The following is a 25,726-nucleotide window of genomic DNA, read 5'->3' as shown; positions in this document are numbered from 1 at the left end:
ATACCATACCATACCATACCATACCATACCATACCATACCATACCATGCCATACCATTAGGGCCCCGCTGCTTCTCCAGCTTGCTTTGTACCCCATTAATGAATGGCACACAGGGCAGTTTGCAGTGATTCTTCATCTAGACACCAAACATCAGTGGTCAGACCTTAACGTGATACTTTGGCCTGAAGGTTACTTCATGTGTCTTTCCCAAAAGAGTCTTTGAGCTCAGCCCCAACTGATTTAGAACCCAGAAATGGGATTTTAAACAATACATTTGCCATAGAGTTCAGATGATGTTTACTTTCTTTGTGCATGGTGATGTTTTTCAGGTTTCCCACAAGAAAAGAAAAAAATATTCACTATGATTTGCAGGAAAACCTAAAATAGACTATAAAAAGTATGGTGATAAAATGAGTGTATGTCACATAAGTGTCATTTTTTTCCTGTCTGTACACATGGGTTTGTGAAAGACTGCTCAGCGTTATCCTCAGACCCCTACAGATCAGCTGGCCGGTTTTGTTGAGTGCAAAGAACATTTCCTGCAGGGAGCAGAGGCAGCAGAACTTTGTCTCATGGACCCGCACCTGAGGAAGTCCTTTGGCAGGTGACAGGAGAGAGGGGCAGCTCCTACCAGATGCACTCGGCATATCTAAGGGGAGGTGGTGAATTGCTCAGGGCAACCATGAGCCAACATAGTTATCAGAACCTTGATTACTAATGCTGCTTATGGACCTGCTACTGAAAGGACATCTGTAAATCTTGGAGTGTGTCTATCTATGGGAACTATAAAACTGAGAAAAGGCTGGGAACCAGGCACTGAATAAAACATAAGGTGGTTGACTCTATTACCTCATACATGGAAAGCCTGGCTAGGTAATTAGACAAATTCCCGTCTGCATGAAGAGCTCTCACGGCCTTCTCAGACATGGAGGTGAGACCTGAATTTTTATTTATTTTTTTAACAGTCTTCAGTTGTACAAAGGACAATTGCACAGAAGGTGTTGTCGTCACGCTGAGACTAAGGAGAGAGCTAGCACAAATGAATGAAGCAGGAGAGGTTTAGCTCAGGCATCCACAGGAGCGTGCTGGCCACCTCAGGCTTCTATCAGTACATTTGCATGGACTGTTAGGAGCGAGGCTGAAGTTAAGCATTCAATCCAGTCAGAGTGTGGGATATAACAGACAGGAGCTGAGATCATGCCAATTTAGAAATAATAGATCATAAATGAGAAATGAGATAACCTTGGAACTTATTTCATTTGAAATGACCTGCAATCAGAAGAGAAGAGTAAGCCTTATTCAAGATGGCAGGTCAGGAGAGTTGGGAGTAGTTCCTTGTAAGGAGTCTTATATATTCTTGTCATTGTTTCACGAACATTCCATTCAGAAAGTTATAATCGTCTCATATAAGTTGCCAAAAGTCTTTCTCTTACTGAATCCAGTCACACTAGTAACAGTATATTAGTGACCAGCGTAGTGCAGCATAGTTGGGGGTGGGGTGGGGGGTACCAAGAACATGGCCAACAACGGCTAGTGGAATTGAAATGCAGACCAACAGTAGACTTTGGAAACCTCTTCCATCCCTGAATTCTTTCACTTTTGATACATAAAGGTAGGAGACAATGCCAAGTGCTGAATAATTACCTTTGTAGATTTTAGGTTGAACTCTGTGAAATTGCTTTTTTAAAATATAGATCAAAACAGTCAAATATCAGCCATTTCATAGAATTCAACCTAATACAATAACTATCTAGACTCTCTCCATCTTCTATGAAGTGAAAGGCTTTGACATATTTAGTTTTTAGGCCAGAATATTAATATACAAATAAGTGCCTCCCCAGGGCTGGGATTAGAGCCACCTGCAGGCAGCTAATCTGTCCCTCTTAAGATTGGACACCTGTGCCTCTGGTCTGATTTGGAGATCTTTCAGAGCAGGGAACAAAAGTGCAAACGCTCCTGGGGAATTTCATCTGGGAAAAAGGTCAAAGGAAGGACAGGAGGAAATAAAACAGGATTTGTAGCATATTACAAGTTTGTGGAAAAAAGAGCGCAGCAGAGCCGTGAGCAAAACAGCACAGCGTGTGGCTCCCGCTTTTCTAAAATACAGTATTGCTTAATGTGTCCTGTTCTCAAGAGTCCAAGCATAAGAGAGGACACAGAGTACACACTGGAAAAGTCATATCTGCATAGTCATCTAAAATGAGACAAGCCAAGCTTAACTAAAACATCTTTTTTTCATTAATAATGTAAAATGTTAAACAGTTTTATGATCTGAGCTAATTCCAGCATGCCCTATAAGATTTAACACTATGCTGATGTGCGGACCCATGCTTCAGGTTTCAGTTCAAACAAAATGTGATAATATTCAATTTTACATCTGAGGGTAATTGTATATGTTACTACACCATTTCTTAACCGGATAACTTCATTTTTCCAAGAAGCTTAAAAAGACACCATTGGATTAAAAGAAAGTTAGTTGCCCATATGCATTGTTCGAAGATAGTAGGATTACTGTATATTTACAAAATGTATTTTCATATATAATTCTGTTGCATTATAAATTAAGATTTTTTTTATGTTGACACTTAAAGATGCTGACAGAACGGAAGACTAAGTGTAGATGAGTGCGGAGAAAGCGACACGTGAGGTGGCGTGTGTTTGGTTATATTTCTAATGATACTCATAGGTTGGATTCTTGAACAGTTTTGCTGTTTTAAATAGATTTCTATATTTAGAGTCGTCTTTTATAGCTGATAAATTGTTAACATGATATCAGCAAGAGTTACATATGTACTATTATATGCGAAATATTTTTTTCTGTATAATACATTTAAAAAAACCTTTAAATAATTTAAAAATCATAATTCTTGCATCTGTCATGGCATGGTTCGGAGCAGACATGCACAACGTCAACTTTTTAAAAATCCCTTTAAAAACAGGCTACGCCTCTTTGAGTCTGTTCTTTCTTTCTTTTTTTCTTGATGGCAGCTGCTTTCAAGTGTGAAATCATTTAAAAGGACAGGGAGAGACAGATAAAAGTAATAAGGAAACGTAGAAAACATGGTCAAAACCGTTCTCGGTGTCCCGCTGTGTCGAGGTCTTCAGGTTCTGTGGTGTTTTTCAGGTGATCTTGGTGGCGAGTTTCCGGGTAAACCACCTAGCTTGAGACAAGACAACATAACCCAAAGAACCTTCTCTTCCGTCTTCTGACCATGGGGTAGGGAGTTAGATTCAGAAGGCTGCTGTCATCTGTGATGGGACAGATGTGCATAGGAGTGAGTTACAGACAAAACATCCTGCTCGTCATCATCTTGTCTATCACATTTTAAACCTCGGTGATTTGGGCCAGATAACACTGTGTCATTGGAGGCTGTCTCAGGCATCGGAGGACTTCATTAACCCTTTGTTGTTAGAGTCTATCCTCTCTTTCTGAGGGACTTCGTCAGTGGCCTTGGCCTTCACTAGGTGCAACCAAAAACATTCCCAGATCTGTCCAAATGTGGCCTGGGACAAAATATTCCAAGACTGACAAATCACTAGTTACAATTAAATTGAAAGTGTTTGGAGACAGCCTTTCAGTTGGGAGAGGTTGCATACACCTTAGTAGAAACAATCCACCCCCGGCCCCCCCCCCCCCCAGCTTGTCTTGTCTTCTAAGCCTTTCGTGACCTTTATCTGTCACTCAACCTCAGTAAACTCTGATGTCCCTAAGTGTAAATTTGGGACATCAAAATTAATTGCAAATGATGCTTACCTTAAGTGAAGATGAAATGAAATACCTTAAAAGTAGTTCACTCTGATGGCAGCTGAGTGCCTCAGTGAAATAGATAATTAGTGACTATTTTCCATTACATGGGACAATTTTCTTGGTTCCATTCAACTTCCTTCTTATCTTAGGAAGAAGTTTTAGCTATATTTTGCTGTCTCTTTCCATATACATATTTGATCACACATTGTCTTAGTTACAGTTTTATTGTTATGAAAAGAGACACCAAGACCATGGCAACTTATTTAAAGGAAAATATTTAATTGGGGCTGTTTAAAGGTTCAGAGGTTTAGTCCATTATCATCAAGGTGGGAGCATGGCAGCAGTTCCTCCAAGAAGGCCACCCTACCTCACTACATGTGTGTGTGTGTGTGTGTGTGTGTGTGTGTGTGTGTGCATGCCTGTGTGTGTGTGTATGGTCAGGTTGATAAGTATTGAAGCAACACTTTGGGGATCAAAATTTTAGCATGCTAATAATCAGAGGGAGAAAGGAACCAGTGGACTGACTTGCTTTTCTGAGTTGGGTTTTTTAAACCTACTGCAGTCTAGAAGAGAAGGCCATAGGAAGGTCCTGGGAGAGCAGAATTGGCCAGCATGGGTCTCAGAGGCTAGAGGCAGAGTATAAGCTGAACTGCCAGCAGGGGCAGAGCTAGCACATGGTCTTGGTGTGACAAAACAGATGGTTGGCATTGATGACTTTCAGGTGGCTTTTCACAATGGGGTCGAGGGGTTCCCCTTTCCCACTTCCAACTTTAAAGGAAGTAGAATCTTGGCAGGGCCATTCTCCAAAATTAGATGAAGGTGTGGATGCAAGGAGGGAGACATGATATATGAAGGGAACTGGTTTGTAGTTGAGGATTGTTTTTCTTTGTTACAGAGCCTAGATGTTCTGGACGAAAATAAACCCTGGCTTCCCGAGTCTCTTATAAAACTGTTCCATGCAGGTACCTGACTCCCCTCATTTTCCCTCAAGTCTCCTATGTGTCAATATGTCATACTTCTAGCAAATGAATACTGACCACCCAAACTGACAGGGGCCATGGCACTGGTTCAATTTGTGATAAATTTAGCTGTACCCTGAGAAGCATGTTTAAACCAAAAGAAAAACCAGACATCCAGCTGTGCACAGCAAATGACTCTAACATGGTTGGCCCCCTTTCTTGTCTCCAGTGACTAAAACTTGCCTCTAAAATTCAGATTCTTCAAGCGTGGACAAAACCAGGTCCATTTATATTCTTTTAATTGTGAAAAAGTAATTGGAAATTATCCAGGCAACTCTATTTTGAGAGCTAAGACTACAACCTCTTTCTTCTACATTTAACTGGCTTCAGAAGAGTTAAGACCCTGGAGGAAATGCCTAAGCACAGGCATCACTGTGCAGAGGAGCTATCTCAGGCGAATCGTATTTTTAGAACAGAAAGGAATCATACATAAATACATAACTCAGGTTTTCATCATTTTTGGGACTTTTCTTTTAACTATCAAATGGTCAGTGAACTCAATCTAACTGGATAGAGTTTTGAAGGGTATCTCTTTAGATAACAACACTTCCTGAAATTCAAGTTCACCAACAATTCAGTGCTTTTTGGAAGCAGAGTCATCAAAACTAGGAAGATATTTATAGATGGGAAAGATTCTCTCTCTCCCTCTTCCCTCCCTTCTTCTCTCTCTCCCTCCCTCTCTCCCTCTTCTTCCCTTCCTCCCTCCTTCCCCTCCTCTCAGACTTGTAAGATCTACCATTTAATTCCCACATCTTCTTTCCTTTCTTACGTGTTATTCCTACCACATAAAGAAACGTCTACTGTACATTTTATAAAGGAAAGTTTATGTCTGCACCTACTGTTATCACAGGGATGTCCTGCTATCTTTTTTATGTTAAAAGCACAGAGGAGGTGTCACACAGAGAGATGTCACACAGAGGAGGTGTCACACAGAGAGATGAGATTTTCACCATGACTCTTGTTTACTTGTTACAGTAAAGAAAAAAGCCCTTTCTATAGACGAGCCTTTTGTGGTCTTGAAATTCTTCCCATTCACCCTTCCTTGTAGACATGTGTGTGTTTTATATAGGATATACATACATGTATATGCAGGATATCTATGCTGCATAGATGTGTGTACACATGCATGTGTGTCACTTACAAGTGAACATAGTCTAGGATGGATGGGAAAATGCTGACATTAGGTAGAGGCTGTGCTACTACTGAGGATGAGTACTGGCTTGGGTGTTGTTGATGTGCATTTGTCCCTCCTTTGCCTAGACCACAGCTTGTCTCAGCATCACCTTGGGCAGAGGAGAAACAAGAGCTTGGAAATCCTTGCACAAATCTAGACTAGCTTTCTACAGTAAAGGATGACAACAGCTGGAATAAGTTTTAGAATTCATCAAGCAGCAAAGATATCTAGAACGGTTTGATGCTAACTCAACTCCAGGCAAAGATATCTCACAGCGTGAACTGACATCCCGCCTCTGAGTTTTGAAGGGCTGTTGAAAGAACATGAACAAAGTGGAATATTCCCTGGCTCCTTTTAAATTTTCTGGGCAAGTCTAGTGAACTTATTAGGAAATTGTTGATTTTTACTATAAATACATGTTTGAATGTGGCTTATTTTATTTTAATTTTTTATTTTTATTTTTATTTTTTTTGAATGTGGCTTTTTAAGGCTTCTATAAATTATATTTTCCTCAACGTGCACAACTTCAAAAAGCCATAACTAAAGATAGCTTGAAAAATGAAAATGAAAGATGGGAAAGAAAATGAAGAAAAGTCAAGGAGAAAGTAAGTGAAGGGTGCGGAAGTGAAGTGGAGCAGGAGCAGCCATCATCAGTCAGTCCGAGGACCTGGGGTGGCTTAGGAAATGTGAGGCTCCTGCTCCACTACTCAGTCTCCTGTTGCTACCATTGGTTATACAGATGATATTTTGAGAAAAAGAGAGGAAGAGAAAACTGAGAAGTTTCATATAATAATCTGAGTTTAGAGCTGTGTCATCAGACACAGTTAAGAGAAATGGTCAGATGGAAGCTGGTGTCTTTGAAATAACTCTTCTATTGCCTTCTTCTTTATATATGAATATATGCATGAATATATACACACATATCTGTATGTACATATGTGCATATATATATACATATGTGTGTATATGTCTGTAAATATACATATATATGTAATTATGTATTATATATTATCTATATACTATATTATACAACTATATAATGTGTAACTATATATTGCATATAGTATTGAATATAAAATATATATTGCATATAATGAGGCAGAGAGAGGGAGAACACATTTTAGAGGACTTAGTCGCTCTCAAATGAAAGCTGTATTAGCATTATCCAAGCACTTTCAATGCACAGATTATTGACTTCAGCTCCCCCCACCCCCAGTTTCTTGACCAGTATTCTGGTCTGATGTGGAACCAGAAGAACACATTTCTTAAATGTTCCTAGAGGTACTGATGTTACAAGTCATAAGGGCAGACTTTGAGAATCACTAAGTGAACAGAGGACCTACCGAGTGCAAAGCTCTTATATGATGCTTAATTTGATCATCAACTTGGTGGGATGTAGAATCATCAAGAAAACAAATCTCTGGCTGGGCTAGTGAGGGATTTTGTAAATGGAGTTAGTTCTAGCGAGAGAGCTACCCTAAAGGCAGCTAATCCATATAGTAACCCTCCATGAGGTCTTGGACTGAGTAGGAGAGACGAGCATCATGCCCATGTTCTCTTGCCTATGGAAACAATTTGACCAGTACCTGCTGAGGTTTGAAAGGTGCCTAAACGTGCCCTGGCTCGCTGCACATATCCTCCCTTGCCCCAAAGCCTTCCCTACTGTTATACTTATCTGCCACAATAGACTGGATGTCCTGTGAGCCAACAGAAACGCTTCCTTCCTTCCTTCAGTTGTTTTTGTGAGGTACTTTTAGTACAGCAATGAGGTAAGTAACTAACACATCCTGTGCTGGGTAGTGAGACTAATACCAAAATGGAGGTTTAAAAGAAACATGACCTCTGACCTCCAAGAACTTTTCTCGTCTAGCTGTGAGACTGCATTTACAAAAGCATGAGAAAGATTCAAGTACAGTGCTATGAGAATTCCCAAGGAGAGGGGCAGAGATGTCACTCCCATTTAAAGGACGTCATTCATGGAAGATTCATGTAGCCCTTGGTGACCATTCTTGGCCACAAGGAATGAGAAGAACTTGAGTGTTTGTTGAAGGGGGAGGCATTCTGAATGAAGGGGATAGTATGAACCAGACAAAAAGGCACCAATGGCAGGTTAGGTCAGGCTCAAATAAACAGTCTAGTCAGGGTGGATTGAAAGGGTTATGAAGAAGCAAACAGTTCAAACAAAAACTACATAAAATTACCAACAGAGGCCCACTGTCTTTTCTTTGCCTTTACATTTCCACAGCCTTCCTTCCTTGGCTGATTGGAAATCTCCCTCTTGAGATTAGCCTCAGCTAGTTATTTCTATGCATTTTCTGACTCCTCCGTGCCTCTGCCTCCATCCTGTTCCCATCCGTTCTATCAACAATTGCCTGGGTAGATTAGCTGCCTCTAATCCCGTCTATCTTCTACTGTTGCTAAAGACAACCATTTATGAAATCTTCATATGTTTATCTTTGCTTTCCCAGCTCTCTTTGAGTATTCACTATGAGTATTATTCACTGAGTAACCCTCCTCAGCCAGGCTTTCCTGTCCCAAATGCCAAGTCAGCAGCTTTTACCATCACCACCAGTAACTACCTTTCTGCTGAAGCCTGTGGACTGTGCAGCGCTTACCCAGCTCAATCACCCTATATAACTAACCGTTCCTTCCTTGCAAACATCTTGGTTCGTTTTTGCAGCTCTCTTGGTTTTCCTCTTGGGATCTCTTTGTGGACTGGTTTTCTTTCGCTTCAAGCCTTACAGTTTTGCATTCCAGAGCATTCTCTTGGCAAATTTCCCAGGGGCAGTCTCTGCTGTGTGTAGGGCTCCAATGACCACTGCTCTGAAGATATTCAAACCTATTTCCAGTTTTCTTGGGTCATGTCTTCCCTCGATGCTACTAACCATTGAATAGTACCCCCAGATTTCCTCCATGTCTAAAACTAGTCTCTTGCCTTTTCTTTTCTCAGCTTAATGACTGATACCATTATTTATTCTGCTAGTCACAACTGAACCCAGATCCATCCTTGATTCTGCTTTCCCCCTTATGAATCATATCTGCTGTCATATCTTCCTCCCTAGTTCCCTGGCATTACATAATATCTGAAGCATGTCTCATCTGGAATACCACTCTTGCCTCCTAACTGAATTCCATTCTAGGGCAGATTCAGTTCCTATGGATTCCAAGGCATGCTATCAACTCTTGGATTCCACGAATGAGCAAAGATACCAACACATCCCACAGACCTCATTAAGTCAGAACTGTAGCAAAGGTGAAACTGTCTTTCAGGCTTAATCTATTTCTGTTGATTTGTTTTGTTTTATAACAGCACACATTTAGAAGACGGTTGTCCTTCACTTCCCAATCTCCTTTGAGCTTTTGTTGGTAACCTTGTGGGCTCGCCACAGGTGGCTCCATTTGTAATCCATTTGACACAGCAAGCTGATCATAATTAATGAAGCTCCCTGCAGCACCATCAATGACCCAGAATGGAGGACGGGGGGGGGGGGGGGGCACTGGAGCAGAGGAAGGGACAGCAGGCCCGGAGCCAGGAGACATTGCCTGCAGCTCACCGTGGAGGTGCCACAGAACAAGGGCCGCTTACTCTCTCCTTCTGGATGCTGGGATCTCCAAGCTCAGGCTGGAAGGGCACTGACAGAGAAGACAATGCCCAAAATGTAGGCACCCCAGTGATGCTCTAAATCCCTGCCCTTGGCCACTCTGCTTTCTTTCTTACTAAAAATCAACTTTCAGTGAATGTTTGTTGAGTAGTAAGTGGGAGAGCTGTAATCCAGTGTTGAAGTGAACCCTGGACCAGTTCCAAATGCAGAACTGAGATGGAGCCTGGAGAAGAGGAGAGTCTGAACTGTCAGGAGTTCCCCATGGTCAGCAGGCCAAATGCACGAAGCCAGGACCATGAATGACATCTTTCTCCCCCTTTCTGTTTCCAACACACATGCAAATAGAATAAAAACAGAAAGGAGATAAGCCAGAAAAGAAACAGATGGCTTTCTATAATGGGTTTTCAACCAGTTAGAATCAGCTTTTGAGAACAAGGGTCTACGTGAAAAAACTGGAATAAATTTTCCACGTACTACCCCATTCCCCGCACACCTTAAGTCAGACCTGCATAACGCACAGACTACCAGTTTGGGGAGGCTCTGCGGTCGTCTCAGTCTACGCGGTCGGAGGGAAGAATTTGGATGATTTCTAAAATGAATTGAATGGTACTGCCATATGCGGCTGTCAAAAACTGTCCCTGGAGACTGTTGATCCTTCCCTCAGGGCCTGTCTGCCCTCTTCCTCTGGTTCTCACAACTCTCTGCCCACTGCTGGCACAGTGACAGCACACTGTGAGCGGAGGCCACCTCGCTAAGTGTCTGCATTTCTCCACAAAATGAGGCGCCTGGATTTACAAAAGCTCTTCACTTCAGCTATTCTTTTTATTATTAGAATGAGACTGAGCCACCTTCTGAATAAATTATTGTGCTTTTATTTTCCAGATGGATTCATGATTTAAGACCTCGGATTATTTACTCGGGTGATTTCTTCCCTTTTATATTTTCACTGAAAAGCCCCAGCACTTGTTGTTGTTCTTTTATTGTACAAATCCATTGAAAAGTCCTAATAAGTTTCCGTTTATAAAACACAAAAATATCTCTATTATACCTTCTGTGATTTTGAAAATTACCTAATTAAAGTGACATTTCTGTTTGTCTGTTAACACACAGTCCCACCATGGATGCGTGAACGTGGACTGGCACTAGATGTGGAAGGAAGTTTTAAGACGGGGGTCATGGAAAATACAGATTTCGTGGCGTTCACAAAATTCAGACTGGGTGCCCTGGGAAACTCAATGCTAGCTTCAGTAAGAGGGTGGGGTAGTGTCCACAGGGGAGATTGCCAAACCTATTGATCCTAATGTGTGCTACAAATGTTAAGTCCCAGAGGCCTATTCTGTGACCTCAAGACTGACTGGACATGGGGCAGGACACATGATCTTTGTAGGATGAGTTCTACTTGCTGCTGTGTTGGAGTTCTGAGCAAGTCTGTGTGGACCAGTTACTAAAGGATAACAACAGTTTCCAAACACGATGGCAAAGCGGTCCTGGGTTCTTTTCAAAACTTGATTTCGTCTCTCCCACATCCGATTCAACAAGCATCTCCTTGAAGTCAATTTTCAGTTGCTTTGCCCTTTGTAAGATTGATGAGAGACATGTGATGTGTACTGCCTCTTTAATCAAGCCACCATCTGAAGTATGTGCCATGGTCTCCCCACTCTCTGAAATTTCCAGAAGTCTACTTGCTCGGGGTCATGTGGTTAGACAATGGCAGAGCCAGACTCTGAACTCAAGCCTACCTTTAACTGAAGCCCTTCATCCTACACCCATAGGCGCTTCTGGGCAGCAGCTTTGTATGCATAGTCAGAGAACTCTCCTGTTACTACACATCTATTTTCTTCTGGGACTCTGAGGCACACTGACTGGTTTTGGGGGTGGGCTTGGCCTCTGTGAGCAGATTCTACAAGCTTACTTGGAATTACCTGTCCTGCCTCCCTCCTCCCCTGCCTCATATTCTGACCCAGGCTTCCAACACAGTGCCGCTCATGCCGCATCTCAGCCTTTGTCTGGTGTTCTCGCCTGCCTCCACCTCTCCACCTTCTGCTGATATGCTCCAAGCCAAGAGGCTCTTCAGCTCTGCTGCCAAGTCCTCCTCCTTCTCCCTCCTCCTCACTCAGCTTCCCTTGCTCCCAGGCAGACAGTATACTGCCCTCTCTCCTGCAAAGGCTTTCTTCGGTGGAAACAGGAGGTTTTTTCCCCTTACTTCTAAAGAATCTTTCCCATCCTCTTGGTACCACTTTCTGAAGCTAATGCTTCACTCATGGCTGCTCTAGCTAAGTCTGCTTAATGCAAAGCACTTATTATTCACTTGTATGCACATCTTCAGTTCTACAGTCCTGCAAAGATTTAACAAACATTTATTGTTTGTGCCAGGTTCCAGATACAGGGCATCCAATAGTTAACAAAATCAGGACCGTTCCTCATTCTGGTGAATATCCCTTCACAGGTCTTTGTCAGGTTGGATTCTTTTGCATCCTCCAGAGATGGATTACCTGAGTTCAAATCCATAGCACAGTCATTCTACTATAATCCATATGACTTTGGAAAACCCAACCTCCGAATCTCAGTTCTCTGTAAATTAGGAAAACTCTACTAGAATCTCTCTAATCATCATTAGATTTTAATAGGAGACTGGAAATTTAGCTCAGTGGTAGATTTGCTTGCCTACCATGTAAGGCCCTAGCTTTGACCCCTAGTATGGGAGAAACAAGCAAACAAACAAAATTTAGTAATTATATAAGCCAACATAGCTGATACATGTGAAGTACTTAGGACAGTGACATACCATGTGTTCCCAACACGAATTCATTCTATTATTCTTTTTATATAATTAAGTATGTAAACGGAGGGATATTTCTACAGTAGTCTATAAACCTTGTGCAGAAGAAAGCCACATTCCTTGTCCTCTTGTAGAGGCATCCCTGGTGTGACTCTTTCCATGGCACATGACAGGTCTGGCAGGGATGTGAGCATCCTCTTTCAGGAGACTGTATCTCTGTCTCCATTAGAGGAAACTCACTCACTAAGACTACAGCCTCACCCACTCTCTCTAAGAAGACTCCGTCTCTTTGTGGGAAACCCTTGCACTGCCTTGCTGGGAAGCAACTTCCAAGTTGAACATGGTCTGTCTCGAAGAGAAATCCCAGGACTCACCTTGATTTTTCAGTGGTAAAGGCATCGTTTCCCTGAGTTTGCTAAGAAGGTTTTTCATTTCTCTCATGTCTCTGCAAAGTTGACAGAAAGAAAAATTAGCTGTACATTTTCCAAATGAAGCCTTAAGCAGTATGTTCTATGGGATGAATGAAAGGTGGGATTCCACATGGAATTTTACCAGTTCTTGTTTCTAACAGACACATACTGAATTTATTTTGCTTTTACAGGAAAGAATATCAGATAATATTTGGCTCCAGCCCTCTGTATCTCTGCTTTTAGTCCGACTTAGCTAAATTCAGTGGAGAGCCTTTTTAACGATGACAGTACTATGGATCTACAGGGAGAGGCCAAGGATACACAGCTGGAACAATGGACCCTTGGGGAAAGTCAGGATTCAGGATGCATCACCAGGGCTGTGGTCAGATGGCTGTGCTCAGTGTGGATTCCTTGCTGTCTACCATGTACAGAACTAAATGATAGCAGAGCAGTAAATTGTTATAACTGTGTTGTTGTTGTTGTGTGGTACTAGGCATCAAACCCAAGACCTCGTGAATACCAGGGAGGTTCTCTATTAGTGAACTATACTCATAGTCTTTGTCTCAGAGGATGGCCTTGAGTTTCTGGCTTTTCTACTTCAGCCTCCTGAGTGCTGGGATGGGCTTGTCCCACCAGGCTTGACAAGGGACACATCCTGAGGTCTCTAGAGATGAGCTCTTCATAGTAGAGCGGCTGGAAGAGAGATCATTGATGACTTGTTGGGAGGGGAAGAACTAAGCTCATACTGCTGGAATGAAGCTCCGTTATCACCTTGCACTGGATGATCACCTATCCGTCCCCTGAATCCAAGAAGAGAACCTGATTGGGTTGGTCAGCCACCAGTGACTTTAAAAGAGCTCTGCTAAGGAGTTAAATGCCAGCCTAGTTTAAGGCTCACTGAGTACTGGACAGAGAGAATGGGAATACGAAAGAAGTCCATCCCTGCCTGCATTTCTTGCTGCCTGCTTCCCTCAGCCTTGCCTATCTCCTTTGACCAAAATCTGGACTTACATTCTATCCAGTAGCTTTGCCAACATGGCAGGCTATCCTACTCCAGACTTATTACCACGTTTGATTGATTTCTTAAAGCGTGAGGTGTGGGTGTAACTGTTGTCAGAGTGTATGAAAAGGAAATAGTTTTGCAGATAGCTTCTGTCTCGACCATGACATTCTGACAGTGTTCCCCCTTTCTCTGGGAGCAGAACAAAGAATCTTTTATTTTATAAATTAAGACACATAACTCTTTCATAATTTGTTCATACTTCTATAAAATGGAGACAAACAAAGTTTATTGTTTGAATTAATGGATATCGAAGCCTATGCAAGTCATAGTAATAGCACACAATTACCACGGATGCTCCGTTTCCTATAAACAAGGAAATTTGGTAATTAGCTTTAGAATTATTTTACAACCTGAAAGTCGAGCCACAGTGGCTATAAATGACATAGTGTTTTCCATTTCTAAAAATACAAAAAATAAAATGTTCATTATCATGTCAGTGACTCAACCTCACACACACAGAGAAAACAGAGAGGAGAATTATCCCAGGTTCATTCAGCTGCTTTGTGCCAGCTCTGAGAACATTCAGAGCAAAGGGTACAGGCATTAGTGTGGAGGCTACCTATGGGCCTCATCTGTTAGCTCCACAGAGCAGTGTTTTCACCATGTCAGTGGGATGGGTTCTCATTCTTAGATTATCAGTGCTTTCTTTTCCCCAACAAAATAGAATCATTGTAGATTTTTTTTCCATGGAAGTCCTTCTCTAGCAGTAAGCTGCAGAGGTCAGTGCGTAAACTAATTCCGACTAGTAAGATACCATCAGCTATATTCCAGGAGAGGAAGAAGAGTGGGTGCTGTGAAAATCTGTGAATTGGTCAAAATGCTAAGCAGGGTATTCCAAATACCCCACATGTAAGAGTCTATTCGAAGTATCTGGATAATTTCGATTCTTTTCCCTTAAACAAAAGGGTAATTTAGGAACTGGCCAATGGGTGAATGGTGGTGATAATAGTAACAGCTCTGCCTTTTCCTCTCTGAAGTGCTCTGTTTCCTTTTTTCCCCCCCTTCTCATTTTGAGATAGGGCCTCCCAAATACCGGGATTACAGCTGTGCACTACCATTCTTGGCTTGTTCTCATTTTCCATGGAGATGTGATGCCCTGGATGAAGGAGACAGGCAGAGGTCTAGGAGCCTGAAAGTACTGTAGATCGTGCTACTGTCTGCTATAGGGTGGAGACTTCTTATGTGGCTTGAGCATAAAATAGTCCCAAAAGTTTATGTGTTGAAGGTCTGATCCCAATGGGAGGCACTGTTAAGAGGTGGTCGGACCATGAGGGCTCTGACTTAATTGGCAGGTTAGTGCACTGGTGGATCAATTATTTGATGGCATTTTTGGGAGGTAGGATAACTAGGAAGTGGGGCACAGTTGGGGAAGGGGTAGAAGGGCCCTTGGAACATTCAGAATGGAGTCCAAGGGTGTGAGGCTGACAGACTGTCAAGGGCATGGCATGCAGATGAAGCAAAAGGAAGAGGTGGTCACGTGTCACTGGGTGTATGCCTTTGAAGGACAAATCTTGCCTCCACTCATTTCTGCTTTTGCTCTGCTTCCTGGTAGTCAGGAGGTGAGTAGTGTCTTCTGTTTTGTCCCCAGTATCATCGCAGGTTTAAAGGCAATGGAGCCAGCTGCTTATAGACCACATCTCCAGAAGTCAGGAGCCCAAACAAATCCTTCACCTCTGAGTTATTTTTTTCATCAATTTGTCATAATGATAGAATCCTGACTAACACCTTGCTTTCTCCCCAGGTTTTCCTCTGCAGATTAGGTAGACTCCAAGCTCCTGTCAGCCTAGCTGCTCTGTCATAAAAGGTCATAAAGAACCCCGTTTCTCCTGAACCTGAAATAGAGAACCCCAAGAACATGGACCGGAGGAAGGCCAGCATCCATTCAGGGGACATCCCACTTACCTTTCGGTGTTTTCAATATCTGTGGCTACCTGCCAAGACTGCTGCTGGCTATCTAGAGGGGATGACAAGGAGTCCTCCAGGGCAGGAGTTTCAGCATTCTCCTCAGTTTTGCTGTCCAAACTCTTTGCTCCCCCACTAGCTTCTTTTCCTAAAGGGAAGGTATTTGGTAAGAGGAAGGGGGTAATAAATCAGCAATGCAATTTCTCTGCTTAGGATATCATAAAGACTGCTATGCTTTGAGTCAAATGCTTCATTAAACTCAATGTCTCTCTGTGGTATGAAGCAACTGTGTGTGTGTGTGTGTGTGTGTATATGTGTGTGCATATGCATGTGTGTGTGTGTATGTGTGCATGCACACATGTCTGTGTGGATATAGTATGCTCCTACAATGTTCTGGAATGATAGTTGAGGTCAATACCACCTAAAGGTCAAAACAAAGTTAAAGGCCCTACCTTTGATGAAGAGTTGCTTTGTAACCTGGCATGACTGACTTAGATCACCCTCTTGGGAGCAGGGATTCAGCCTGTGAACATGAGCTGGGCTTTGCTCTCAGAGCCAGGAGTGAGTGTCAGGGTCAGGAGCAGGTGACACTCAGCAGGGAGAGTGGGAGCCTCCTGCTGTTCTCTCTGATCCTGGACACTGACTTTCTCAGGCTACTGCAGAGCATGGACCTGCTTTCCATTTCCTTGGCTCTCCAATCTTCATTAACACAGCAGACTATGTGAAGAAAAGCCAGCCTTGTGCTGCAGCAATCCTGTGTTGATGTGGCAAAGACTTATCAGCTGAAAGGCCGTGTGAAAGGCCTCATCCTGAGTGATTGTTCATGGCTAAGCACTGCCTAGCCTTGACCAAGCCTTGTGCTTGTGTGGCGGGTCTCAAAGAAATAAATCCCCTGACAACACTAAACATTGGTTCAACCAGAAAGTGACATGAAATTAAATGGAGGATCACAGTCCTTGGTCTAAGTACATACTCTGTCATAATCTTCTACTTTACCTTGAAAATATTTATAACCACAGAGTGTGGAAATGACACACAAGGTCAGAGAACTAGGCTTTCACCTTCTCCATCTTTGTTATTTGTTTATTTGCTCCCTCAGTCATGTTCCCATACAAATATTTCTTGAGTATCAGCTAAGTTCCAAACACTAGGCTTGACATTGTGTGTGTGTATGCATATATCTTTGTGTGTATTTGCATGTGCGTGTGTGTGCATGTGTGTGCGTGTATGTTTGTGTGAGAAAAAAATCCAGAGGAACACTGGTTTTCTCCTCCTCCTCCTCTTCTTCCTCCTTGCTGTTCTTTTGATCTCCTCTCTCTTTTCCTCCTCTGCCTATCCTTCTCCTTTAGACAAGATATTGTTATATAGCCCTGGATGGATGGGCAGCATGTAGCCCAGGCTGGCCCCAGACTCATGGCAATCTTCCTGTCTCAGCTTGCTGAGTGCTAAGACTGCAGTCACAAGTCACCAGCAGACAATAGCAAAAACTATACAAATAACTGCAAAGCTGTTGCTTAACATCATGTAGTTCAGAGAAAAGGTATATCTTGTGTTTTATACTCTTTTACTTAACTTTATTTTTAGTATGTAGACATAATTCTAGAGAAATTGCAACTGGTGCCTATCATTGAACATTTATGACATAGAAGCTCTTAGCTCAATCTTAACAATGCTGGCAACAAATAAACAAACCCACAAACTTTTGAAAAGACTCGATACTCATGGGAAAAACCTAACTGTCCTGTAGGAACTGGTGACAGCTCTTTGTCTTCCAACCTCTAAGTTAGCAATACAAGGAGAAATGGGCACAGCATGAAGTGGGAACTGTGCACCATTCCTCAAAGCGCAGAAAGCAGCAAGGGACCCTGAAGAAGTGAGCCAGACCATAAGCATGAGTTGTCTGATGGGAAGATGTGATCCTTGGCAGTGTGCTTTGTGCATGTCTATCCTGGGGGATGTAGCTTGTCTGAGGACCTGTTAATCCAATTGTATAGTATGCTGTTGGGTGGAAATTAATTAAGCACATAATTTAGCAGGTTATCCTGTCACAGTTGGAGGGCAATGGCCTCTTAAAGACATGTGTGTTTGCCTCCTGGTACAAGTACAGTTGTCCAGTTGCTACCCACCTCTGGGCAGAATTCATCCATAGACTTGAACTGAGTGATCTGGGAGAGGGCCAAGGGCCACTTCTGGGAAAAGCCCTCTACTTTTTAAACTTTGAAGGCTACATAACATGAAGACATGTGTGGAATGTACCTTTGATAGATTATTTCATAGGAGATCTGTGAAGCAAAGGTTCTTAGCCTTTATGTACCTCAAAATACGCATCCTTTCCCTCTCTCTTCTCTCCCACCGTGCTCCTGTTGAAGTCTTATTGGCTACACACAGACATTTATGTTCAAATGAAGTTTCTCTGAGAACTTGGATGGCATTGTTCTCTCAACTTCTATTTATAACTGGTGACGGCTTTTGTATGTGTTCTAATTATGGATCTCTGAAAAGTTGTAGGATATAATCTTTAAACTTTTGAATCCTAAAATGTCTTCTAAATATGTCTCTGCATGAATTCTTTTTTATGTTATCTTTTTTGACACTTGATTAGGATTTACTCTTTATTTTAGAAGATTCCCTTTAAGAGGGCATCTAAAATTATATATGAATTTTACATATATTTGTGACAAACCATTTAAATGTAAGCTGCATGCCTTATTAATACACGGTCACAAATACTTGAGTGTGTATTCCCTAATGAAGAAGGATGCTGCGGATGGACAATGGTTCAGTGGGTGAGCAGTAACATGCTGACCATGCTTATAGCCCCAGCACTTGGAAGAACAGGTAGACAGATCCTGGAAGCTCCATGCCTGGCCAGCCTACCCTGAGCAGTGAGTTTGGACTCAGAGAGAGAGAGAGTGTGACAAGTGAACGAGACACACGTGACATGGGAAGGCACTCAACATTCCTTACCAGCCTCTGATTAGACAGGTGTACACACTACACCTGTGTATACATACATGAATACAACAGATACACACCAACCACACAAAAATAGAGAAGAAGGAAGAATAAAGATGTTTTATTATATTGCCCCCAAACAATGATCGTATCAAATAATTCTAAAACTTTGGTTGAATACAACTCAACACAACCAGATACAGTCTGTATCACACTTGTTCAGTGGTTGGAACAATGTTCTCCTTAGTCTTATTTTTAAATTGAGGAACCTAGTTTAGAGACTACATACAGCATTTACTTTCATGTTTCTGTGCAAACCTTTTATCTACTGTAACACTTTTTTTTGTTTATATCTCATGAATATTTTTGAATTGAGTCCACAGGAGTTGTTTTATAGAATGCATTTCTTTTTATCTGGATCTGTCTGATGATTGCCCCATGCCTACATGTGTAGTAACCATTTTCAGCAAGAATATTGCACAAATGAGACTAGGTCCTTGATTAATCACACTGGAAAATGCATATGTCGTATGATCCGCTGTTCACAATATTAATATGGCTAAAATGGTGAATGGTGACTTTTCGCATTACAGTCATCCCCTTCTCTTTGTTTCTATAACCTATCAGGCAATTAATTGTGATAGCATAATAGTTTTAAATAAAATATTTCAAGGTCTAGGAATTGCCATTTAAGAGTGAGGACTGGAGCTTGGATCACTCCAGAACCCATGTAAGGTTGGGTGAGTTTGGTGACTGTACTTTAGTCCTGAGGAGATGGAGATGGGAGATGCCAGAGCAAGTTGGTTATAGAGACTAGCACAATCACTAAGGACCAGGTTCAGTAAGAGATTCTGCCTCCTTATGTTACGAACTTGGTACTGATAATTCCTGTTTTAAGAATACGGCAGACTCATGGATATCTTTGCATATGACGATTATACAAATTTTAAACTTTGATCATCATGAGAGCTCTTTTTCCAATGTTGGTTATTTATTACATTTGGTATCTTCCTTTAGTAATGTTGATTTTTCTTGAAAACTTGGTTCTTCCTGGATGTCTGCTTAGATATGTTCTTGAGCCTCTCTATCACTTCTACCAGCAATGTCCGAGCAATCATGGAGGATGGGGAGGGTGTGTGGCTGGACAATATGCCTTTGCAACCCTTTTCATGGGTGCAAGACTTCCCAGTCCCAAGGTTTCACTTCCTGGGCTCTCTGTCAGGTATTACTGCTGCTGAGTTTCCTGCTTGAAATCCCTGTTTCCCAGAGAAAAGCTAAGAAGTTTAACTCCTGTGCTGACTGTAATCCAGAACTTACTTTCTTTTTGTCTCATTGCTGTTCTTGTGCAGGCCTAGTATTATCTCACACTCTATTCTGGTTTGCTTCCCAAGATGGACCCTCGTAGCTTCTGCTGGGAGTTGGTGGTAGCCCAACTCTAAGTGCAGTTTCAAATACTAACTCTAACCATTAGAGAAACTCTTCCTATGGTTTAAATTTTTTGCCTGGGTTTGAAATGTTTCTTGATTTGACTTCTTTCTTTTAAAAGAATTTCTCTATCCTTTGAATTCTTTTTGTTTTTTCCTGGCCTCTTTTTTTTTTTTTAAATCTGCCTGGTTTCTTCTGTTCTTTTATTCCTACGAAGTTCAATCTGAATTGCTTGTCAGTTTGAAGAAATTCTTTAACCTTTTTGGTCTGCTTAGGTATGCCTTGTCTGTTTTTGAGAGTTATGGGAGATGTTCTGTGCTTTCCAGCCTCTACTTCTTTCCTCTACAGTTGGAAAGGGCCATGTGACAATTATGGACAATGGACTCTTAAGACTCCTTCCTGAATATCCTCCTATAGAATTCTCATGCTTTCTGAAATCAATGTTCTACTCTAACTCTGACATCATTGGACTATGCCATAAATGAATAAACTTATTGTTCTAATCTATTGAGAGATGGTATCATTTCATAAAGTAATTATTCCACCCTGACAAGCTAATATGGTTTTATTCTTTTCCTAATATATTTTCTATTATTTTGATTAAAAAATTTTTAACTAGAAAGTGAAATATCCATAAGTTTAGGTCAACATTTCTGCTATGTTTTCCTTTATAATTACATTCCCTTTGTGTTGACATAAGATGGAGAATGCAAGAAATTCATCTACTTATTCAATGAGCATTACATGAATCTTTGCTTCAAGTTCTATGTTAGATGCTGGGAATATACTCAAGACCACCAAAGTCTACAAAGAACAACAGATAAGAAAACAGGTAATAAATGTCAACCTTGGGGCTGGTGAGATGGCTCAGTGGTTAAGAGCACTTACTGCTCTTCTGGAGGTCATGAGTTCAAATCCCAGCAACCACATGTTGACTCACAACCATCCATAATGAGATCTGATGTCCTCACATGAGCGAGCGGGGAGCCTGGAGCAAGCAGGGCTGGAGCAAGAGGGAGAAGGGGAAGGGGAAAAATAAATGTCACCCTTTATGTATGTGCCATCTTTGGCACCAAGGGAATGAATGAAGGACAGGAACCAGCCCAGACTTAGGGTGTCAGGAGCAGATTTCTACAGGAAGTCACATTTAAATTATGATCCCAAATAAAGTTCAGGGATGGGCCAGGGGGAAGGGATAGGTGTTGAATTTGGTAGAGTGGACTATATAAGAAAAGATGTCTGCTGAGGTTCTACAAAGTAGTTTAAGATACTTTGTGTGTGCTAGAGTTGGGTACGGGGGCAGGCAAGCATGGGGTATTGCTAGTGATTGGTGAGACTGGAGAAGGATCAGTTTGTAGATGTTCTTTTGAGCTACATGAAGGACTAGCAGAAAAGACAGTGCTCTACACATCCGATTAGTAACCCATTTGAGGTCGTGACCCCAGCTTCCCTCCTTTGCTGGCCTGGTCTTGGAATGGGGGACTTGTTATATAATACCTGGCTGGGCTCCCGTCCTGCTCTTAGGAAAGGGACCAGCGTGCTTCCAAATGGTGACTTCGAAACCATATTTTGCTTTGCCTAAGAGAGTGACTGTGCATCCAAAATCATTTCCTATTATGAAATGAAAAATCCTATCCCCTGAAAATCAATTTCAGGCCTCAGTGAACAAATATTTGCTTGGGGGAGGGGATGGGAATGAGGATGAGAGAGCCTGCAGAGTGCCTTGAAACCATGCTTAGATAGTTGCATCACTGTTTAGAACTAGGGCACTAAAGCTTTGGTCACTTTCCTTAAGGTCTTGCAAAGACTTTTGCTTTCAGCTCCTTGGGAATTCACATGTATTTTTAGCCTGTTTATAGATAACATAAGAGGGATGCTTGAGGGGAAATCAAGAGAAACCGACCATGGAAAGGACGGCTGGATATTCTCACATTCATTAGAAACAGTATCTTAGGAGGAAGAAGGACACATCAGGTATGAAAGCATCTCAGGAGAGTCAGAGATCCTCCACCAGCCTCACAAGTTCTAGGCATTGGCCAGAAGACTGGGTGGGGCTTTTTTGGTCACACTTACTCTAGAGATCTCTTTTCTTCCTTTCGCTTTGTACTAAAGTCTTTATATGAAAACATATTTATTTTTTTATATATTACCCCTTTCCCCATCCTTTGTTTTTCATTCTTAGTTTTCCTCTTTTCTTCAGCCACCCAGTAACAGTCAGAGGGCATACTGCCACTGACAGGGTTTCCTCACAGGTCCTTAATCCAGCCTCCAAGGACCAGCAAGTCAGTATTACCCAGTGAGAATTTCTGTGCAGGAATCAAAACAAACCATTCTCCCTGGAGCTCATATCGTATCCTTGCCCTGTCTTTTCCTTGATGGAAGAGGCATGCTTCACATGCCGTGTGTGCTCTGACACATCATCTGTTGGGACAGTTCTTAGAAAAGAGGCTTTCAGGACAGCCTTTGTTCTGACTGAGTGGGAAGAACAAAATGAATACAGCTTACATCAGAAGCACAGCTGCCTATTCCAAGTGGCTCTCAGCTTTTCTGACTCTGCGCTGTGCAGAGAACTAAGCAAACATAGGTTTGCTAAGTAATCTACCTGCACCCTCTCTTGCTTTAGAAGGCATGTACTTGAGAGTGGAAATTGGTTATATTCACTCTGTAAGTTGCTTATCTATGTTAAAAAATAATTTCAAGGCTTTCCTGCATGATGATAAGTAGATGTTCATTGTACCACAAAGCATGTGGCAGAGGGTAAAGATTATACTAAACACGGGGCTCCTTCATTGCCCTAGAATCTGGATGTGATGAGGCACTATCCTCCTGCTTCAATGCTCACTGTCCCCTTCTGTCTCCATTGTGTCACTATGGTTCCATCAGGGACCCCAGAGTAGCAGCTCTCATGCTGGCCCTATGTAGCTGTGTGAGGAAGCAGAAGAACCAGGTTTTCCCAGAACACAGGAGAGAAACCAATTGGAAACACATGTGTATGAATGAGGCTTTGCTCTATCTCCAGCGTTTAAATCAGGGCAGAGCAGTGTGTGAGATGCATTACCAATATAACTAACAGCAACTTTACCACAATGGGTGTCAGGCTGAACCATACAGTGCCTTACTATATAAAGTCCAATCATACGGTGTAGACAGACACAAATAGAGTAATGGATGCTTTTAGGCAACCACTGGGATTATAGAATCTGGCTATGTGCACATTCTTTAAACAGGACAAGGTTCTTGGTTAGAACTCTTTTGTGTTTGTGGTAGAGTTGTTTCCTTTCAGGTCCGATTCAATGATATGTCCTCAGAGAACTTTGGCTACTCTACCTAAAGTGGCTATTCCATCCCATCTTATTACATTGTGTATTCAATTTCAATTTATCTATATATTTGAGAGTGTTAGAACATTTGATTGTCTATTCTTCTGCTCCTCCCTCCCTCTGACCCATCCACCCTTTCTTTACCTCCTTCCTCCCCTCCCTCCCTCCTTTCCTCCCTCCCTCCCTCCCTCCCTTCCTCCCTCCTTCCCTGGCTCTCTCCCTCCTTCCCTCCCTCCTTTCCCTCCCTGGCTCTCTCCCTCCTTCCCTCCCTCACCTCCCCTTCCTGCCCTCTAGAATACATACTCCTTGAGAACAGGATCCTTAAAACCTCTGTCACTGCAGGTTTTCAGCTCCCAGAGCAGTACCTCATATATGATAGATGAACAATGAATATTTGCTTAAAGAATGAATTCAAGTTTTCCTCTTAGAATCTCAATCACCGTTTCTATTTTAGGGTTTATTTTGCTTCATTGCTTCTAACTCGATGTTCTATTTCAGTATCAATTGCTCTTTCTTACACTGGAAAATAAAGAATTGACTTGTGGCTAAATTCTATTTTTGTCTTTTTATTGCTTGTTTCGTTCATTCGTGTGGACCATTTCCTTTGCATTTCTTAGTAAGGTTCTGAATACACTGGACTCTCTGCTGCCTGTAACCCATTCCTGTCCTGTCTTGGTTCATCCTGCATCTGGGCCATTCATTTCCATTAGTACATCTTGAGTAATCAGTTCACAGGGTTCCAATCAAGTTCTGAATAAAAGATTTTTCAATTTTTAACATTTCCCTCTTTCCCTTTTTGTGATGACATCTCTACATATTTTGAAATCTGAATTTACCATGATAGTACATTCCAATGGAAGAATCCATCCTTTCCTAAAGAGATGAGAGTAGGGGGAGTGTGATGCTGTTGGTGTGGAGGTGGCTGGCCTTCACATGCCCCGGGAATACTATACGCTGTGGCTGAGAGGCAAGTAGAGTCGGAGCTGGTTAATAGCACAACGTGAGACAAGACTGAAAAAACTAAGTTCACATAAAGAAACCCTTTTCAGGTCAAGTTCTCATGGCTGATTGAATGGGGAAGAGAAAGTGAGAAAAAAATGGTGGTCAAAAAAGCAGGATCTTACAGTTCCCTTAGCAGCCTGCCTCCACTTTCTGCTGTCAGAATGAACGAAACCTGCGAGCACATTTTTCTACAGTAGCAGGAAGCAGGCATTAGCGGTCAGCATAATGCATGCAATCAGTAATAAGAACAGATTTCTAACCTACGTAGGTGTGAGGGGATGAGGACCAGCATTTTTCACTAGCAGCATAGAGATGGGATTTGCAACTTAAAAATGTTCCAATATCAAAGTACAAAATGACTAAAATTATTCCCATCTGTCATCTTCCTATAGAAATGCAGCTTTTCAGGGCTATGCTCTACCTGATATAACCCAATAACGTTTATTAAATGTAGGTTTTTACCTCGCATTGCTGTAATTTACTTTAATTTTGTTGGCTATGAAGAAAGGAAATCATTTTTAGGGATATTTTTCTTCATTTCTTTGGCAAAAACATGATCTTGCAAAGCATAAAATATTTCCAAAGGCCTGTGCCAATCAGACATATGAGGTAGCAAAACTTTATATACAAAGAGCATAGAATAACAAGAAGATCCACTGGAATGCTGTTGAGACTAAGGACACAGAATTTGCTTAATTGGAGGAAGACAATCTTCATTATTAAATGCAAGCTCGCTGTGGGAGCTCTAAAATGATTTGGAGCATACTTTCCCAGTAGGAAAAATATGCCATACTCTCAACTCTTGAAATGACCTTGTATGCCCCTTTTCTCTAAAGAGTAAACTTTCACTCTGATATAAATAAAAAACTTTCACTCCATACAATAAAAAAAAAACAAAGTGAGAAATACAATAGTATATGGGCCTCAGGTAGAGCTAGGGGCGTGCACAGACATAAAAATAAGCTACATGTGCAGATTGCTATGAAAGAATTTAGTTTCAGTATTTAATCCTAGCCCAACATTGGCAGGAGGCTCTTGTATAAAGCTGTTTTAGAAACTCAATTACAATGGTATTTCCTTTCCTTGACAGAAATGAAAAGCTGGAGAAGGGTACAATCCTCAACCTTCAGCATCTACACAGAGGGAAAAGAAAGGAGCTCACCTGAAGATTATGAGAATATCAACTTCTATTATAACATAAAAGACACAAATAAAGTAGAGGTTCTGAGTAGGAAGATAGTATGAGTACTATATAGTGTCCCCTGGAGACTCTGAGGACTGAGAGAGAGAGAGAGAGAGAGAGAGAGAGAGAGAGAGAGAGAGAGAG

The 25,726-nt window shown here is 41.8% G+C and overlaps 1 protein-coding gene across 2 annotated transcripts in view; it reads right to left on the bottom strand.

The window, feature by feature from the left end:
- Positions 1-2,977: 2,977 nt before the first annotated feature.
- Positions 2,978-25,726, bottom strand: part of Rgs7bp (regulator of G protein signaling 7 binding protein) — a 95,829-nt gene continuing 73,080 nt past the window's right edge. The window contains exons 4-6 of one of the 2 annotated variants that reach the window (XM_028784403.1): positions 15,698-15,845; positions 12,697-12,767; positions 2,978-3,249 (exon numbers count right to left, since the gene is read on the bottom strand). In XM_028784403.1, the coding sequence (XP_028640236.1) occupies positions 3,158-3,249; positions 12,697-12,767; positions 15,698-15,845 (311 nt within the window). In that variant the 3' untranslated portion in view covers positions 2,978-3,157. The remainder of the gene's footprint in view (positions 3,250-12,696; positions 12,768-15,697; positions 15,846-25,726) is intronic. The other variant, XM_028784405.1, reaches the window with a different exon arrangement.

This window comes from Grammomys surdaster, unplaced genomic scaffold (genome assembly GCF_004785775.1).
Source record: "Grammomys surdaster isolate TR1022 unplaced genomic scaffold, NIH_TR_1.0 99, whole genome shotgun sequence".
In the NCBI taxonomy this organism is placed as follows: Eukaryota; Metazoa; Chordata; class Mammalia; order Rodentia; family Muridae; genus Grammomys; species Grammomys surdaster.
This window is presented reverse-complemented; position numbering and strand designations above follow the sequence as displayed.